Source organism: Stegostoma tigrinum, chromosome 9, assembly GCF_030684315.1.
Source record: "Stegostoma tigrinum isolate sSteTig4 chromosome 9, sSteTig4.hap1, whole genome shotgun sequence".
In the NCBI taxonomy this organism is placed as follows: domain Eukaryota; kingdom Metazoa; phylum Chordata; class Chondrichthyes; order Orectolobiformes; family Stegostomatidae; genus Stegostoma; species Stegostoma tigrinum.
Genome location: NC_081362.1, coordinates 69558602 through 69577500, shown reverse-complemented (window position 1 = coordinate 69577500; position 18899 = coordinate 69558602). Strand labels below are relative to the sequence as shown.

The 18899-nt window shown below is 41.3% G+C and overlaps 1 protein-coding gene across 5 annotated transcripts in view; it reads right to left on the bottom strand.

Annotated features, from left to right (window-relative positions):
• Nucleotides 1-18899, bottom strand: part of srbd1 (S1 RNA binding domain 1) — a 265440-nt gene that overhangs the window by 191635 nt on the left and 54906 nt on the right. For all 5 annotated transcript variants that reach the window (XR_007248120.2, XM_048536358.2, XM_059648614.1 and 2 more), the window contains exons 11-13: nucleotides 11977-12080; nucleotides 6589-6696; nucleotides 5234-5391 (exon numbers count right to left, since the gene is read on the bottom strand). Coding sequence is in view for 4 of the 5 variants with exons in the window: in XM_048536358.2 (XP_048392315.2) it covers nucleotides 5234-5391; nucleotides 6589-6696; nucleotides 11977-12080 (370 nt within the window). In the remaining variant the exon portion in view is untranslated. The remainder of the gene's footprint in view (nucleotides 1-5233; nucleotides 5392-6588; nucleotides 6697-11976; nucleotides 12081-18899) is intronic.

Genomic DNA, 18899 nt, shown 5'->3' with positions numbered 1-18899 from the left:
GGGAACAGCACAACCTGCAAATTCCCTTCAAAGTCACTCAACATCCTGACTTGGAAACATATCACTGTTACTTCAGTGTTTCGGAGTCAAAAATCCTAGAACTCTCTCCCTAACACCAAATGGACTGCAGTGAATCTAGAACGCAGCTCACTAACAATTTCTCAAGGGCACAATGGTTGGGAAATAAATGCAGATCCAGCCAGCAATTCTCTCATCACACAAACGAATGAAAAAAAAATGTCTCAGGCTCCTTGCCATAAGTGTTGCTCCTACACATTGATTAAGTCATCGCTGTTGCTTCTTGCTCTCATTCGGTATTGGAAAAGGCCATCGGTTTTGCCTTCTCAACTTCTATCCTTCTTTCACCTTCACCTGAACCATCTCTAACACTTTCGTTCCTTGGCTTCACTATTTCTGGGGATAGGCTGTTCACCAATATCCACTACAAATTCATCGACTCCCAACTACCTCGACTACAGTTCCCCACACCCAGAAAGGATTCCAATCTATTTTCCTAGTTTCTCTATCACATCTATTTTGATGATGCAATCTTCCACCAAGATGTCTCTGACGTGTCTTTCCTCAACCGAGTATTTCACTCCCTTACCACGGGTGATAGGGCTCTGAACTGTATACAATCGATTTGTCTCTCTTCTGCGATCACATCTTCCCCTCCCTCCCAGAACAGCAGGGAACAAACAACCGGAGTCCCCCTGTCCTCACTTTGTGCTCCTCTAGTCTCTGCGTTCAAAGGATCATCTTCTGTCACCTTCATCAGGATAATATCACCAAAAACATCATCTCCTTCTCTCCACTGTCAGCATTCCACAGAGACTATGTACTGTGTGATATCCTTGACCGCTCCTCACATTCCCTCACTCCCCCATGGCACCTTCCCACACAATCACAGAAGGTATGCTACCTGCCCATTCACCTCCTCTCTCCCCAAGGCCCCAAACATATCTTTCAAGCAAAGCAGCAATTTACATTCTATCTTTCAATTTAGTCTACAGTATTCACTGCCCATAACACAGTCCCTTTCACATTGGCAAATTCAAAATCAAGACTGGGTGACCATTTTGCAAACACCTCTGCTCTGTCCAGAGGGATGACCCTGACCTTCCAGTTGCTTGCCATTTCAATATACCCTCTTGCTCCCACATTCCTATACTTGACCTTTCACAGTGTTCCAACGAAACTGAGTGTAAGCTGGAGGAACAACACCCTACTTTTTGCTTAGACATTTCAGTTTCTAGGACACAGCTTCTAGACTTCTAGGATGTTGAGCTTCACAACTTTAGAGTATGGCTTCTTTACTTCATTTTTCTTACAACCCCATGCTCTGACAGATCTGTCTTACTCAGAGTCAAAAAAATGTACAGCATGGAAACAGTCCCTTCGGTCCAACTCGTCCATGCCAACCAGTTATCCTAAATTAATCTAGTCCCATTTGCCAGCATTTGGCCCATGTCCCTGTGAGCCCTTCCTGTTCATATACCCATCCAAATGCTTTTTAAATGCTGTAGTTGTACCAGCCTCCACCACTTCCTCTGGCAGTTCATTCCATGCGCACACGACCCTCTGCTGAAAAAGTTGCCACTGAGATCCTTTTAAATCTTACCCCTCTCAAGTCACACCCATGCCCTCAAGATTTGGAATCGCCTCCCCTGGGGAAAAGACCTTGCTCATTAACCTTATCCATGTCCCTCATGATTTTATAAACTTCTATGAGATCAGCCATCAGCCTATAACGCTCGAGGAAAAAAAAAGCCTTGCTTGAGTCTTGTTAGTTTTATACACAGTACAGTAGAACCATTTCCCCTTCTCAGTTATTTACACGCATTTCACATATCCATCTCTCCTTTGCCATAATCATCGCTTTTTGTTTTTTGTTCCAGCCATGTTCACCACCTGTTCCACTTGCTCCTCCTCGTCCACCTCATGCATAAAAAAACCACATTTTTCCAGCTCCTCTTAGTTTGAAGAGGAGTTGTACTGCATTTTAAAACAGTAGCTGTGTTTTTGACTCTCAGAGGTGAGGCCATACCTAATGTTCTGGGAACATAGGTTTGAATCCCACAATGGCAAATGGTGAATATTAATTCAATTTTTAAGAAACCTGGAATAAAATGCTAGTCTAGTTGTGACCTCGTGGATACTAGCAATTGTTATTTTTCAAGCAAAAAAAAATCCTTCTGGCTCACTAATGTCCTTTCAGAAAGGGAATTTGTCATCCTTTCTTGGTCTGGCCTACATGTGACTTGACAGTCATCTGGGCATTAAATGCTGACCTAGCCACCATCACCCACATCTCACGATTTAGTTAAAAAAAGCCCTTAAAGTTTAGCACAGAGGTTTCCGACACAAATTTCTCACTCAGCATAAATAAACTGCACATTCTGGACACTTTTCTTCTTTTACTATAAGATCATTTATTAAACCTGCCTCAAAACACATTTGCAAGTTCCGCAAAACTGTTGATTCCTGGCAGGATTCACAACATGTTGCAAGAAATTGATCGAATACATTCTACAAATCCTTGTAGCAACTTCCGCCAATTTGATTTTCCCAAAGTAGTTGCAAATTAAAGTCGCCAATGTTTAACAGACTGTCTTTATGTACATGCCCACGTTATCTTCAAATTTGTTCTTCGTCCCACAGTTTCTCTGTTAGGAGGCCTACAGATTATTTGCACCAACGTCTCTTTTCCCTAGTAACTATTACCTTCACCCATATGGGCTTTATTTGTTCTAATCAAAGATCACTTCTTGCTCTCGTATGTACTCCATGCTGTACAACAAAACTACCTTGGGGGGTATTCCGACATGAAGCCCAATTGCCAACCGTGAATATATTGGCTAGCAGAGCAGAGCAGGCTCAAAAGGTGGAATGGCCTACTCCTACTCCTATCTTTTATGTTTCTAACAGTATCTACCCACAAATTGTAACGTCCCTTACCGCTATGGTCTTATATCTTTCGCCCACTTGAATAGGTCCTTCTACCACATTGTCTTTGCAATCCTCACTCTCTCCCACAGTTTGAAAGATCCTCAAAATTGCTGTCCAAATGCAGGGAATGAGGATCCTCAAACACTATCTCAAACCTGCCTCACCTGCAGTCTTAACCTCCTGTGCCTGATCACAGACCAAAGTTGAGGTTTGTGACCCCTTTCAGAAAATGTCCAGGTAATTTTCCCTTCTCCCTGAAAATGCACTGTACCTGCAGCTCAGGCTCCAACTCCTAAATTCAGACCCCAAAAATCCTTGAGCTGCAAACTTACTACTGCTGTGTTTGCCATGGATCACCCTTAATATCCAGCAATTCTCACATGCTGCAGCAGCAACATATCACATGTCCTCTCATCACCACAATATTTTATTATTTACTGCAGTATTCCTGTTTACATTTGAAGAATCCACTGGTCTTTACACTTTATTGTAATTCATTTTTTTAAACATGGTCACTCTTACACTTAAACAGTTATTTTTAAGATTTCCTCCCACAGTCCAAAGATGGGCAGGTTGGGTGGATTAGTCATGGGACATAGAGTTATAGGATTAGGGCAGGGGGTGGCTCTGGATGGGGTGCTTTTTCGAGGGCCGTTGTTGACCCATTAGGCCAACCTGCACACTTTAAGCTCCAGAGATTTTACTTGCTCCAGTAAACATCTTTGCCCCTCTGCACCAAATTCCAACTGTGAACCATATTCCCAGCTACACTCATTCACCATCTGACTCGCACAGGCAAAGTCTCCCACGCACTAATCATGCCCGTTTAAAGATAGCAAATGAGATGCTGATCAAGTGGGTTTCTTCATCCTTGCTGCTGCAACTTTCTGGAGTGCTGCTGAAACTGCACTCTTCATGGTAGACAAGTGGAGAATGTTACTATCACACTCTAACTTGTATAATGTTGGGGAGAATAGGCTATGGAGAGTCCAGTGTGTTACCCTTATAATGACAGTAGCTGTAAGGCTGAGACAGTTCACTTTCTAGTCAATTGTAATTCCCCAACATGGTAATAATTGATGACTACACATGAGCCTTGCTCAGATTTCAAACTTACAGCCACTTTTATATTACACATTAGCCTTAAAAAATCCAACAGTGACAATGAGTCATCTTAATCTAAAAATATGAATGGCAGTCACAAAATAATCCATTTTAAGATGAGTTATGTTTATCGTGCAAAATGTTACATAGGTAGAAATTTAGAAGACTACTAACGTTGAATTATTAAAATATACTCAGTACTTTGAGTACCTCAAAGACTCATCAAACAACATTTACCTTGGTGGATGGTCCTGAGTTACACATTATACGAATACCATAATATTTTGTGATGACAGTTCACCCAGAAGCAGTACTGCATGGAAAAGCTGTAATTTCCTTAAAATATCAAGGGAATTTCTAATGGCTGAAGGACATTTAAAAAGAACTTTAGAGAGTCTGCGTCAATTGCAAAGGGATTTCTTGTCATTTTCTTGAACACTAAAAAAAAATTGGCTGACGTAACTTGGTGGCCCTTGACCTTAAAGTAGAACCAATAGAAGGAAGCTGCGCGGCCAGGCACAAAAGAGAACCAGGGTCATTGGAAACCTGAAGCTGGTGGAGAGCTGAGAATGCACAATTACAAAGAAGGGGGTCGGTAGATGGAGGTGCATGGACAGTATCTGTGTGGGTGCAAGAGTGAGTAGCTGAGTGAGTGAGAAAGAGATACAGTTAAAGAGGTCACAAAAGCTGAAGACAGAGTTACCGCATGCTCTACCAAGCAGATAAGTTTACTGATACTGCTTCACTTTTTAACTATTTAACAGGGGTCACATAAAAGGAGTTTGTGGGAACTAAATACCATCATTGTTATGAATCTATCCGAGGATGCTCTAGAAGTATGCGTCATGCAAGGGAATACAGTCTCCAGAAACATCGGATGGAATCCGGCTACCAGTGAAAATAGCTCGAGGACCACTCAACTGAGCAGAAAAGTGAGAGATCCTCCGTACCAGAGGCAAAGTTAAGAAAACTTTGGAGCTGCCTTTGGTGCCATGGATCTGCACAGAACAGTGCATTCTTTTCAGTTTTGCAAGATGTATCATTTATGACTGTTTAAACTAAAATATATTTCAAAGGTCATATGGCTGTCAAATACATGTTTAACATCATAACTCATTTCAAAAAGTGTACATAGGCATTCATCAAAATACCTAATCACTCCACAAACAGAGAAACCCACCTGTAGCTGAAATTATTGATATTTTACAGCCATGCTTAAAGCCAGGATCAATCCCCATCAGAACTCGGCCACGAACAGGATTAATTAAAAGAAGTTGTCGAAGATTTCTCCCAAACATTGCAACAGATTCCTTCTCAGCATCTGTGCTTAAGCGGGATCTTTAAAAAAAAAGCAAAGTCTAGAGCTCACATCTATGCTGCATATTTACTTATAAATAACAGTTCAATATCATTTCAATATTTATCACAGAACAAAACAATGCAGAACCAAAAGAATTCTTTTCTCACATCCCTATTTTCTTTCCCCCACATTAAGTACTTATCTAATTCTCTTTCAAAAATTGCTATTTAGTCTGCTATGTTTTCATGTACTGCAGTCCAGATTGTAACTTCCTGGCAAAAACTTTTCCATTTCAATTACCTTAAATCTGGACTTGCTTGTAACCAGTCCCAGCTTCTTCATAACTCATTTGAAAAGCCTTCGTGGATTTTGAACTCCTCTATCAAACTTCTCTAAAACTCCTATACTATAAGGAAAACAACCTCAAATTCTCCAATCTTTCCACAAATTGAAGATGCTTCTTCCTCAGTTCCTTTCTGGCAAATCTTCTCGACTTCATTTCTAAGACCGTAACTTCCTTACTAAAACGTGGTGCCCAAAATTAGTCATGATACATCAACTGGGAACAAGCTAATATTCTCCGCTGTGCAGCAACAAACCAGAAGTTATGGCACATATTCTACAGAAACCATCTCCTTACAAACCATACGTACAGCCACATGATACAAGTTAAGGCATTCCATGTTAAAGTGAATTGGTCATGTACAAAAGAGAAGCAAAGAGAATGTTGAGCATAATCTGTGTTTTATGAAGGCTAGCATTAATTCCTTGCTTTTGAACACCATGTCGCTGTTTATAAAACTGGAGATCTTACTTGTTTCTTGAGTTTCCTTTACATGTTTATTACCAATCCACAATTCGCAACAACAGAAACTAAAATGTCAACACAGTTTATCAGAGTTTAATTTTGAATCTTCACATAAATCACTCAAGATTAGTAACTAATAGTCACACACCCTAAAACATGACATTGCAGCTGAAGGCAACGATAAAAGAAAGCGTGGCCAAAGTTTCTGCTCTTGTTCACTCCACAGTGACACTTGCTAGGAAGTGTAGAAAGATCTTGGCTACAATTCATTTCTTCACCATTGGCCAACTGATACTTAAACAACTATGTTCACATTTGAAAATGAGCACAAATGAAATACCAATTAGTTCTGACTGCATCATTCCCAAAAAGATTTTACTTTTCTTTGCAAAAAAGTTATTGAAAATGCTTCAAAAACAGCCTTCACCTGAATTCTCTGCACAGAAGTGGATATATGAGACGTTTATATGAATCCTCAACAGAATCCTTCAAGACTGTCATCAATTCAGGCCTTGCGAAGTACCGTGGTCTCCATCTACATTAGGGATCAAAATGTATTTTAGTACAAACATTTGATAATTATTTTTACTTTTCAAATATTGCTTTTCTTCCATCTGACCGGATAGGAAATAAAACTGCAGTCTTCATATACCCTCAGTGACCAAAGATATCTGCAGTTCACAATGCTACCCCGCAGAGTCAGCAGTTTCCATCACATATCTAATACTGAAGACAAAGGTATGGGATTGATAATAGTTTTGCATCCAAATATGGAAGGAATATTTCAGTAATACAAACTGACTTGTACCAGAAGAAGGTAACTTTAAACTCCGTGCCCAAAGCACTCAACGGCCTGGGTTCTCATGTCATTCTTGGATTTGGTTCTTTGAGAAGGTGACCTAGTTCTTTGAGAAGGTGACCAAACAGGTAGATGAGAGTAAACCGGTTGATGTGGTGTATATGGATTTCAGGAAGGCGTTCGATAAGGTTCTCCACAGTAGGCTATTGTACAAAATGTGGAGGAATGGGATTGTGGGAGATACAGCAGTTTGGATCGGAAATTGGCTTGCTGAAAGAAGACAGAGGGTGGTAGTTGATGGGAAATGTTCATCCTGGAGACCAGTTACTACTGATGTACCGCAAGGGTCGGTGTTGGGTCCACTGCTGTTTGTCATTTTTATAAACGACCTGGATGAAGGCATAGAAGGATGGGTTAGTAAATTTGCAGACGACACTAAGGTCGGTGGAGTTGTGGAAAGTGACGAAGGATGCTGTAGATTGCACAGAGACATAGATAAGCTGCAGAGCTGGGCTGAGAGGTGGCAATTGGAGTTTAATGCGGACAAGTGTGAGGTGATGCACTTTGGTAAGAGTAACTGGAAGGCAAAGTACTGGGCTAATGGTAAGATTCTTGGTAGTGTTGATGAGCAGAGAGATCTCGGCGTTCATGTACACAGATCCTTGAAAGTTGCCACCCAAGTTGACAGGGCTATTAAGAAGGCATACAGTGTTTTAGCTTTTATTAATAGAAGGGTCGAGTTCCAGAGCCAAGAGGTTATGCTGCAGCTGTACAAAACTCTGGTGCGGCCGCACTTGGAGTATTGCGTACAGTTCTGGTCACCGCATTATAAGAAGGATGTGGAAGCTTTGGAAAGGGTACAGAGGAGATTGACTAGGATGTTGCCTGATATGGAGGGAAGGTCTTACGAGGAAAGGCTGAGGGGCTTGAGGTTGTTTGCGTTAGAGAGAAGGTTGAGAGGTGACTTAATTGAGACATATAAAATAATTAGAGGGTTAGATAGGGAGGATAGGGAGATCCTCTTTCCAAGGATGGTGACAGTGAGCACGAGGGGGCATAGCTTTAAATTGAGGGGTGAAAGATATAGGGCAGATGTCAGAGGTAGTTTCTTTACTCAGAGTAGTAAGGGAATGGAACACTTTGCCTGCAACGGTCGTAGATTCGCCAACTTTAAGTACATTTAAGTCATCATTGGACAACCATATGGACGTACATGGAATATAGTGTAGGTTAGGTGGGCTTCAGATCGGTATGACAGGTCAGCACAACATCGAGGGCCGAAGGGCCTGTACTGTGCTGTAATGTTCTATGTTCTATGGTGTAAATTCACTGATGGACACAGATTCTTTGGTTAGTCAACAACTATATTATCACTGAGTTATGAGACTCTCAGGATGGGATAAAACAAACAACCTTAATGGAACAAAAACGGAAATTGCGTGAAAAGCTCAGCAGGTCTGGCAGCATTTGCAGACAGAAATCAGAGGTAACATTTCCTGTCAAGTGACCCGTCATCAGAACTGATGGTAGCTAGGGAAATGTCAGTTTATATGCAGAAGATAGGGTGGAGTGAGTGTGTAAGGAGTAATCAATAGGTAGAGATAGAGCCCAAAGAGAGAGGAGAATATTGAACAAAAGGAGTAGATAACAATCTGTCCAGGAGGTTGAATAGCTATTAATGGGACCTGTTAGTGGGGTGTAATAGCAGACTACAGGATAACAAGGCTTGGCGTGTGGAGGCTGGGGCAAGGACATGGGAGAGCTCGAGCACTACAGCTGTCAAACTGAAGTCAGAAGGCTGCAGGGTCCCAAAGTGGAAAACGAGGAGTTGTTCTTCAAATTTGCACCGGGCTTCGCTGGAGCACTGCAGCAAGCCTGAGACAGAGATGTTGGCCAGGGAACGTGATGTTGTGTTAAAAGTATCGGACAACTCGAACTTTAGGGTCTTTTTTCGCCAACAGAATGTAGGTGTTCTGTGAAGCCATCACCCAGTCTATGCTTCAATTCCCCCACGTAGAGAAGACCACATTGTGAGGAGCAAGTGCAGTAGGCTAGATTGTGAAGTGCAGGAAAAATGCTGCTTCACCTGGAAGGTATTTTTGGGCCCTTGAATACGATGGAGGAAGGAAGCAAACAGGTAGTTGTTACACCCTTCTGTGGTTGCAGGGAAAGGTGTTGTGGGGGCTTTTAGGAGTGAAGGAAGAGTGGACCAGGGCATCCCAGAGGGAATGGTTCCGGAGGAAAGCTGACAAGGGACGGGAGGGGAATGGGTGTCTAGTGGATGGCATCTCGGAGGTGGCAGAAATGATCTACCGGATGTGGACGCTGGTGGGATGGTGTCGCTGCTGCAGAGGGGAAACAGGGTGTGAGGGCTGCAGCAAGCAGAAACAATGGGTCAGCCTGAACAGCGCTGTTTGTGGATTTTGGGAAAGAGGTAGAAACCAGCTGTGCAGGGTTGGGAGACTAACAGTTAGCAAAATGGCCTGATGTTCCATCATAGGGTCATGGTCCAAGGGGAAACCGGAGGAGGCATCAGAGAGCTTGCCCTCAGCCTCTACGATGCAGAGGTCAGTCCACCAGATTACAGCAGCACCCCCTCATCAGTAGGCTTAATAACAATGTCAGAGTTGGATCCGAGCACGGATTGCAGTCAGGACCCGAGAGAATAGGTTGGAATGGGGTGGGGGTGGATGCAGAGAAATTAAGGTGACCAATGTTACGTCGACACATCTCAATGAACAGGTCAAGTGCAGGTAGAAGGCCAGACGGAGGAATCCAGCTGGATGGAGAGTTTTGGAGTTGGCGAAGGGGTCTGTGGGGCACAGAGTGGACTCTTGTCCCAAAGAAATTGCATTGGAGGCATGGGCGATGGAAGAAGAGTTCAACTTCATGTCGTGCCTGAAATTCATTGCGGTGGGAATACAGAGGGATAACATGGAGACCTTTGCTAAGTACAGAAAGTTCAACATCAGAGCGCAGAAGGTAGGAGGTAGAGTGTCCACATGAAAGGAGGTGGGTTGGGGGATGGGGTGGAGTAAGGGGGAAGGGGAAGGGAGAAAGATTCTGGAAGGCTGTGGGTATTTCTAAGTTATTTCAGATTGTGAGTCTTGATCCGAATCTTGGTGGAACTGGTTTCTTAGCAACTAGTGATTCCTACCTTTCTGCTGATTCACTGGTGATGGCACGAGAGATGAGGCCATATAGTTATTTTTATTTTAGATTAGATTCGATTCCCTACAGTGTGGAAATAGGCCCTTCAGCCCAACAAGTCTACACCATCCCTTACAGCATCCCACCCAGACCCATCCCCCTATAACCCACACACCCCTGAACACTATGGGCAATTTAACATGGCCGATCCACCTAGCCTGCACATCTTTGGACTGTGGGAGGAAACCGGAGCACCCGGAAGAAACTCACGCAAACATTTAACATGCAGAAACTGCAGTTACATTCACCAGGACACAATTTTGAAGGATATACAGCAGATATCCTCTCTACTATTCAGGTCTTATCTCATGAATTTGCATATGGTGCATTACTATAAATGAACACTTATGTTTGGTAACCGATGACATTCCATGTATAATTATGAGAACACAATAAATAAAACATTGTGGAAGATATCAGAAAGAGAAAACGAAATGCAATTAAAGATCTCTGACATGGAGCCCCAACAGTCTTTTCTTCTGGAACATCTTTTTAAAACCTGGTACTGGCATAAATGTGAATTTAAGATTTCAGTCCAGCTCACATCTCTGCAAGTTTAAAAGAGATGTCAACTGTATCTCAGTTGAGGAACTGTCAGCTGAGCCAGAAGGTTCTACGCTCAAGTCCCAACACAGGACTGAAGTTAAAAGTCAAAGCTGGCACTCCCAGTGCAATGGTATGGGCACGCTGCACTGTCAAGAGTTGCTGCTTTTCAGATAAGTCATTGAATCTAAGTGTGTCTGCCCTGTTAAGTGAACGTAAAAGACATCATGGTACTATTTTGATGAGGAGTATGGGAATTTACCCCAGCATCCAGGCCAATACCTATCCCTTAAGCAAAAACACAATAACATGCCATTGCTTATAAGCCTGTTGTTAGTGGGCTGTGCACACACTGTTCCTCCCACTGCTTACAAGACTACACTTCATAAGTTCTTCAGCAGATGTAAAGTGTTTTGGAAAACCAGTTGTAATAAAAAGCTGTATATAAATATCTCTTATTCCTTTCAAAGTATATTACAAATTGATTCAGTCCTAAACAGAATTTATGGTGACAAAGATATCCAAAAAATCCACAAAATGCATTGTGGAATTCTTGTTTAGAATCCATAACTTGACATATCTTAAATTAAGGAAATTAAGAGAATAGAACAGGCGATGTCAATATGGTACTGTCACTGGACTAATAATTCAGAACTCATAGTTAATGGTCTGGGAACAAGGCTCAAATCCCACTGTGGCAGATGGTGAAATTAGAATTCAATAAAAATCTGGACAAAAATATTAGCCGAACTTCAATCACTACGGATTGTCGTAAAGACATATCTGGTCCACTAATGCCCTTTAAGGAAGAAAATCTTCCATCCTACACTGGTCTGAACTACATGACTCCAGACCCACAGCAAAGTGGCTGACGCTTAATTAGGAATGGGAAATAAATGCTGGTCTAACCAATGTTGCCATATTACATGAATGAATTTTAAAAAATACAAAAATTTCTAGATCTAAATCAACCTCTATACTGTGTTAACAGCAGGGCTGCTTCATTTTGGTGTGGTACGTGTATCCATACGTTTATCTTCGTAATGACTCCCTCAATTGCATCCCAAAGCAGTGCAAGTCACTTTCCAAAAGGCTAGTGGGACGGCAGAATCAAAGTGTGAATTAATTTGCACACCTACTATACCAGACATTAGTGGATGCTCAGATACACTCAAAGACATCCCCCTACCTAACAGCTTTAGAAGAAAGAAACAGTGCACAAAGTACATTCGAACATGAAGCTTTACTCGTGCATAGACAGACCTTTCATTGATGCACCATCTACAGAACTCATTTTTCACTCTGTCAGGAACGCTGACCTTCACTGTCAGGATTTTCAATTTTTCCCCTCGGTTAATGGCCAGAGTCTAAGTGTAAACATAAATAGCATAGACAGATGACACATAAAATACCCAAAAGACAAACTTATCAAGTCTCCTTACATGTAGGCACTTGTTTGATGTTTTATAGTAAATCATACAGAATATAATCAATTATGAAAGGTACTTTTATGGATAGTTAAGGTCAGAAACATAGACTTGATCAAAATAGAATAGGAAACATAACAAATGCAAAAAGGTTAAGTCAGTTAGTGCTATGTCAGCTAAATAATATTTTAACAGTAGACACTACACAACATCATGTGATAAATTTCACAAATTTCTTCTCTTACTACATAATTGCAGCCAACTGACCATATGCCAGACCCAATAAAATGCTGCTTTTGTGCACGTTGGGGTGTTGTATTGTCAATTCCTTAACTAATCATTACAAACACATGTATTTTTTTCTGTTTAACAGGAGACAATACTGCAATGCTTTGATACAGAAAGCATTCCCTCTGTCCAAAGCAGACAACTAAATTGCATTCTTACAAGCCGTCTATTTGGTTACTTCCATATCTGCCAAAAGAAGCACTTCTTCATTTTTTTAAAAAAAGAACTAACATTTTACAGTAGCACACCCACAAATGACCTGCACTTTTGGATTTCTGTATTTGCCATTTCTTATGAAAGGCAATCAGCCTGTCTATGCAGTCACTGTAATATGTTGCCAAAGAAACTAGGTCAAGCTGCAAGGAGATTTAGAATCCATAGCTACAACTCCCAATGCTGGTTCAATTGAAACATAATGATCCTGGGGCAAAAACTAATTCTGTTAAGTGATGATAAACATTCAGCCTTTAATAAGGATCTTTTTGTAAACCAAATTTAATACAACAATTTTGACAAGTCTATGGTAAAACATTACGTGCAATTTAGCTCATAAATTTTATAGGATATGAAGCACAAACAGACCATTCATGCCAACCTATGCTTGCCAGAATATCAGCTCCACAACAGCCTCCTTCTTTCTCATCTATATGAAACAGACATTCTCAAAGATAACAAAAATCATATTATAATCAATAGGAGATTATTTTTCAACACATCGGCATTGTTGCTCACTACCAGCTTCTGAAGGCCAATCACGGATGAGCAACAACTGCTGGCCCAGCCAGTGATGCTTATACAGCCCACGAAATATAATGAAAGCAACAAATCACAAATGTTAGTGGCTCTGCGAATGCCAACGCACATTGAAAAGGCAATTGTACAGACAGATGATGCTTGTAAATATGTCAACTCAATACATGAACCAACTATCTTTGTGAAGATTTCATACATTAATATGTTAGAAAAATGCCAGAGAGCTAGCTCAAGATTCTCTAAGCTTAAGGCTTAGACTTACAAATTACTCTTGTATCAAGGATACCATCTGAACTTCTTGTAATCACCCTCAGGTATACACTGCTTTCTACATTCATTCACCTAATCCAATATTCAATATCTTTCGATTACTAAAGGTTCATTATTTGTTCCTTGATTTGAAAACTAATTGAAGTTGGGAAATTCTACCATGACCCACCAGAATAATTTTCAACCCACAGATCTTCAGACAAAACAGATAGGATGTCTCAAGTTTACCGGTTCTGCGGACCCTTTTCTTTGTTTCCCCGTCAGTCATAGTTGTCTTGCTACTAAGGTGATTACAGTATGGCATGATGTAGGTTGACTTCATTCTGGGCAACCAGTAGCAGGATCCACCTGTCAACGTATTCAAAGACTGAGCCATTGTGCGAAAGAAAACAGTGGAGACTGATGGATTTCTGACAACTAATGGCCTACAGGGACATGGAGATGGGTTGAATAAAAATACATTGAAGTGTTCAATCAACAATAATCATAATAAATGGCAGAAAAAATTCGATGGGAAGTGGTCAACATATACTGGATTCTTCTTTCAGCATATACAGACGAAATGTTTAACAGCTGCAGATTAGACCTTTTGATTTGGCAATGCTGTTCAAGTATCTTACGTGCAGAATTGAAAATATCAAGACTGATGTAAAAATCTGGAGGAGGGGTAACAACAATGTGGTTGTCCACCAACTGTAGATAACATATACCTGCGATGGTCAGTACAGCTTTTGTATTGAGGCAACCAATGTTACAGAGTTTTACACCAATATGTCACTAATATTGACATTAAAAGGTCATCACCCCTCAACTCAAGGGTGACATCTACTGAGGATCAGGAGTTTCTGCCATGGATCTTCATGAGACTGAAGGGCCCATTGTTATTTGCAGGTTTTTGGACATATGGGGCAGGGCATGCAATGCAGTGGAATCCAGAGCATGCAGGATGTCCTTTCGTTTCTTTTGCCTTTTCTGCTCCAAGTCTACCTCATCATTAAAATGTTCGGAATCAAAACATGGTACGACTTGATTGTCAAGTTGTTGCTGTCCTGAACTGGCAGCAAGTTCCTGTCGAGCCATTAACAGCAATTCTGTCACACTTCAAGAAGTGCTTCAGCATGTCTTTGAGGCATTTTCTTTGTCCTCTCATGAACACCGGCCATTTGAGTTGAGGAACTTAATGCACTTATTGTTGGAGGTGAAGGTCAAGGATATGGCAGAGATCAAGTTTAAAAAGGCAGTTAGCAGTGGAGAAGCCAAGTCTGATTGCATGATGATCCTGGAACAGTGAAGAGTTTTGACAAAGGAGGACAGAATTCATTAGTACTTCATGTTATACAATGAGGTCTGGTAATGATTACCTAAACCTGGTGCCTGTCATTGATGTTTAAGTCTGTTTCTTTTGGATGTAGTGGAGTAGATGAGGCCTTATCCATGGTGTAAGTGTGTGCAGTCGGTTCTGCTATAACGCGTGTTCCGGCAATGAGAGTTGGCTGTAACACGACTGACAAATATGGGAATGTTATTTCTAAAATGCGAACCTGTGTTGTATATATCACGATTCCATCAGTGCACAGGAGTACATGTCAACATCACATGATCATTTTGCCGGCCTTGTCTTGGATACGCACAATTTTAGCGCCAAAGAGTCTCCACACCGGCATCAAGTGATCATTTCACAGACTTTGCTGTGAAGTGTTTTCTGAAAGAGATACAGTACTCTGTGATTTTTGTTTTTGTTCTGCAAATTCTGCTGGGTCAACCACAAAAATGAGAGGACAAAGTGACAGAAACGTTAGCAGGAAGCATCCTGGTGATAAAATTGTGGGTGTTGAGCAGAGAAGAAAGGCATTTTCTTGAAAGAGAAACTAGATGTTACAACATGTTTTTAAGCACAGTGTGAGGACATATGATATAGTTCACAAAACAGGAATAAATGAATGAGTCTACCTTATGCAGCATTAGAAACAATGCAGACAAGATTTAAGCAAGCTGTATTGCTGGAACAAGTCTGAAAGCTCGCAAATCTGAGAGGTCATGGACAAGGACCTTGAGGAGATGGAGCAGCTTCTAACTGTGTGGATAGAAGATCAAATGAAAAATCAATCTGGGACCACCTTTCTCAGCATAAAAGAGAAAGCCATATCAATTTATAAAGATCTAACAAAAAAAAAGCTGAAAGTCCTGCAGATGTGCCTGCCTTTAGCGCTAGCAGTAGCTGATTTGCTGGTGTTAAGAACCGCTATGCTTTTTGTAACGTAACATTATGTGGCAACGGTACCAGTGCAGCCAAGGAGCATGTGACTGTTTCCTCCCAAAGTAGAAAAATTAATTGACAAAGGAGGCTACAACTTAGATAAAATTTTCAATTTAGATGAGACAGGTTTATACTGGAGCAAATGCCATCAAGAACCTGCATTTCTACTGAACAAAGTGCATGTTCCAGGCTTTAAGGTGTCAAAGGATCATATAACTGTGCTGCTGGGTGTCAATGCTAGTGGAAAGTTAAAGCTTAAGCCTGAAGTGGCGTACCACTCTTGTCAACCTGCAGGTCTTGAAAAGTTACTTTTAAGTCTATTCGAGGTATCTAAATGAGGTTTGGCAAAAGAGGTTGGATGACAAGGCAATTTTTTTCTGACGTTATTGATGATGTTTCGGAAGATATTTTTACAAAGTATTGCAGGAAAAAATGTCTGGATTTCAAGATTCTCTTCAACATGGATAATGTGCCAATCCATCCTCCCAACATTGGTGAGCTGGAAACATCACAGTGCTATTTCTACCCCCAAACACAACCTCTCTCCTTCAACCCATGGACCAGGGTGCAATAGCAGCATTTGAAGCTTATTATTTAAGGCACACATATAAAGAAGCCTATTGCAGCCACTGAAGGGTTAAGGACAGTATTCTTCAATTTTGGAAGAGCTTTAACATCAAGAATGCATTTGACATGATCATGCAGGCCTGGGGTGATGTCAGTAAGGTCTGCCCTCATGCAGTTTGGCAGAAGCTTCTCTCAGATTTTTTTCAAGATTTTAAAACGTTTGACTCATCAGAGAGTTCCTAAGAAGCAAAGAACATTGTGTTGATCTTGCAAAGCAAGTTGGATTTGAATAAAAGCAGCATGAGGATGTTGAAGAGCTGCTTGAGTCCCACTGTGAAGACCTCCCTACAGCTGATCTTCAACAACTTGTCGCCAACAGGGAAGTGGAAGCTGAAGATGAAGTAGTAGTAGTCCAGGATGGAGCACCACCAGAGCTTTTCAATTCTGTTTTGTCTTCTACCTTAAGAGAAATTGAGAAGCAGTTGCACCTCAGAGGACGACTACATAGCAGAACACAGCAGGACAGCAGTTCGTGGAGTAAGGTCTAAGTTGGCACCCCAAAAACAGCTTCTTTAGGAAAGAAGAAAAAGGGCACAGCAGCAAACACTAGATGTCTTTTTTAAGCCAACCCCAAGAAACGTTCAGAAGATAATGAAACACGGCCGTCCACTTCTGGATTAATTATTTTTCCCTCTAACCCTGCAACTACAACTGCACCTGAAGGTGGTAATGATGATGATAAATGACAGCAATGACCCTCAGCCACTGCATTAACAGAGCAACCTCAAAACCTCCTCCCCCAGAGACATCTTAACTTTTTTTTGAAGGTAAGTGTTAAATTTACTTTTATTTCATTATTAAATAAAAATTAAACATTTATTCAAACTGTGCTATCCCATGTGTTAGGCTTTAAGGTGATTTTTGAGTGATTTTGAGTGTTTTTTTTACGGTCTGCCCATAACCCCACTCTTCCCATAGATCCCATCATGTCTACAGCACAATTTCTATAACACAGTGTTGCACAGGAAAGCAGTTATCGCATTACAGACTATAAGTAGTTTCAAATGGTGACCGGGGCCAAAAAAAAATGTATCGAGAATCTGACTGAGATGATCAATGAATGCAGAAACTCTGTGGAAAGTGGAGACCAAAGGATAGAACTCTGGGAATCTGCCATCATTTTTACACCAAATTTGACGTATCTGGCTAGATAAACGCATTAAAAAAAAAGGGAACTATAACACACATGCAATTGTTCAACCCACCAACTATCCAAAAACTAACTTTCACTAACACTATCATTCATGAAGTTCCAAATTTCTGGCATCTATGGGAAATTTCAGGAGCTCAGCATACAGAATTGAATCAGATCACATTCTTCACCTCTACATTCTGCCTGTACCTGGCACAACTTGAAGTGGATACTTACACTGCAAACTGACAAAGAACACATGAGGAGCAGGAGTAGGTCATCTCGCCTCTTGAGCCCGCCCTGCCATTTAATAAGATAATGGCTGATCTTTTTGAGACTCAGCTCCACTTACCCGCCCACTCACCATAACCCTTAACTTCTCTATTGTTCAAAAATTTATCTAGCCTTGCTTTAAAAGCAGTGAGGTAGCTTCAACCAGGCAGGGAATTCCACAGATTCACAACCCTTTGAGTGAAGAAGTTCCTCCTGACATCAGTCCTACATCTGCTTCCCTTTAATTGGAGGCAATGCCCTGTAGTCCTAGTTCCACCTGCTAGTGGAAACAACCTCCCTGCCTCCACCTTATCTATTCCCTTCATAATCTTATACGTTTCTATAAGATCTCCCCTCATTCTTCTGAATTCCAATGAGTATAATCCCAGTCTACTCAGTCTCTCCTCATAAGCCAACCCCCTCAACTCTGGAATCATCCGAGTGAATCTCCTCTGCACTCCCTCCAGCGCTAGTATATCTTTTCTCAAGTAAGGAGACCAAAACTGCACACAGTATTCCACGTGTGGCGTCACCAGGACCCTATACAGCTGCACCATAGCCTTCCTGTTTTTAAACAACATCCCTCTAGCAATGGTAGACAAAATTCCATTTATCTTTTTAATTACCTGCTGCATCCGCAACCCTACCTTTAGCAATTCATGCACAAGGACACCCAAGTCTCTACACAGCAGTGTGCTGCAATTTTTTACCATTGTAAACATAGGCCATTTTCCTGTTATTCCTACCAAAATGGATGACCTTACACTTGTCAACATTATACTCCATCTGCCAGATCTTTGTCCACTCACTTAGACTATCTATATCCCTCTGCGGACTTTCAGGGTCTTTTGCACACTTTGCTCTACCACTCACCTTAGTGTCATCTGTAAATTTTGACACACCGCACTTAGTCCCCAAATCCAAAACATCTGTGTAAATTGTAAACAATTGTGATCCCAACACTGATCCCTGAGGCACATCACTGGCCACTGACCGCCAGCCAGAAAAACTCCCATTTACCCCTACTCTTTGCTTTCTACTGGTCAACCAGTCCTCTATCCATGCCAATACATTACCTGTAATACCATGCAACTTTATCTTTAACTCTAGCCTTTGGTGTGGCACCTTGTCAAATGCCTTCTGGAAATCCAGATACATG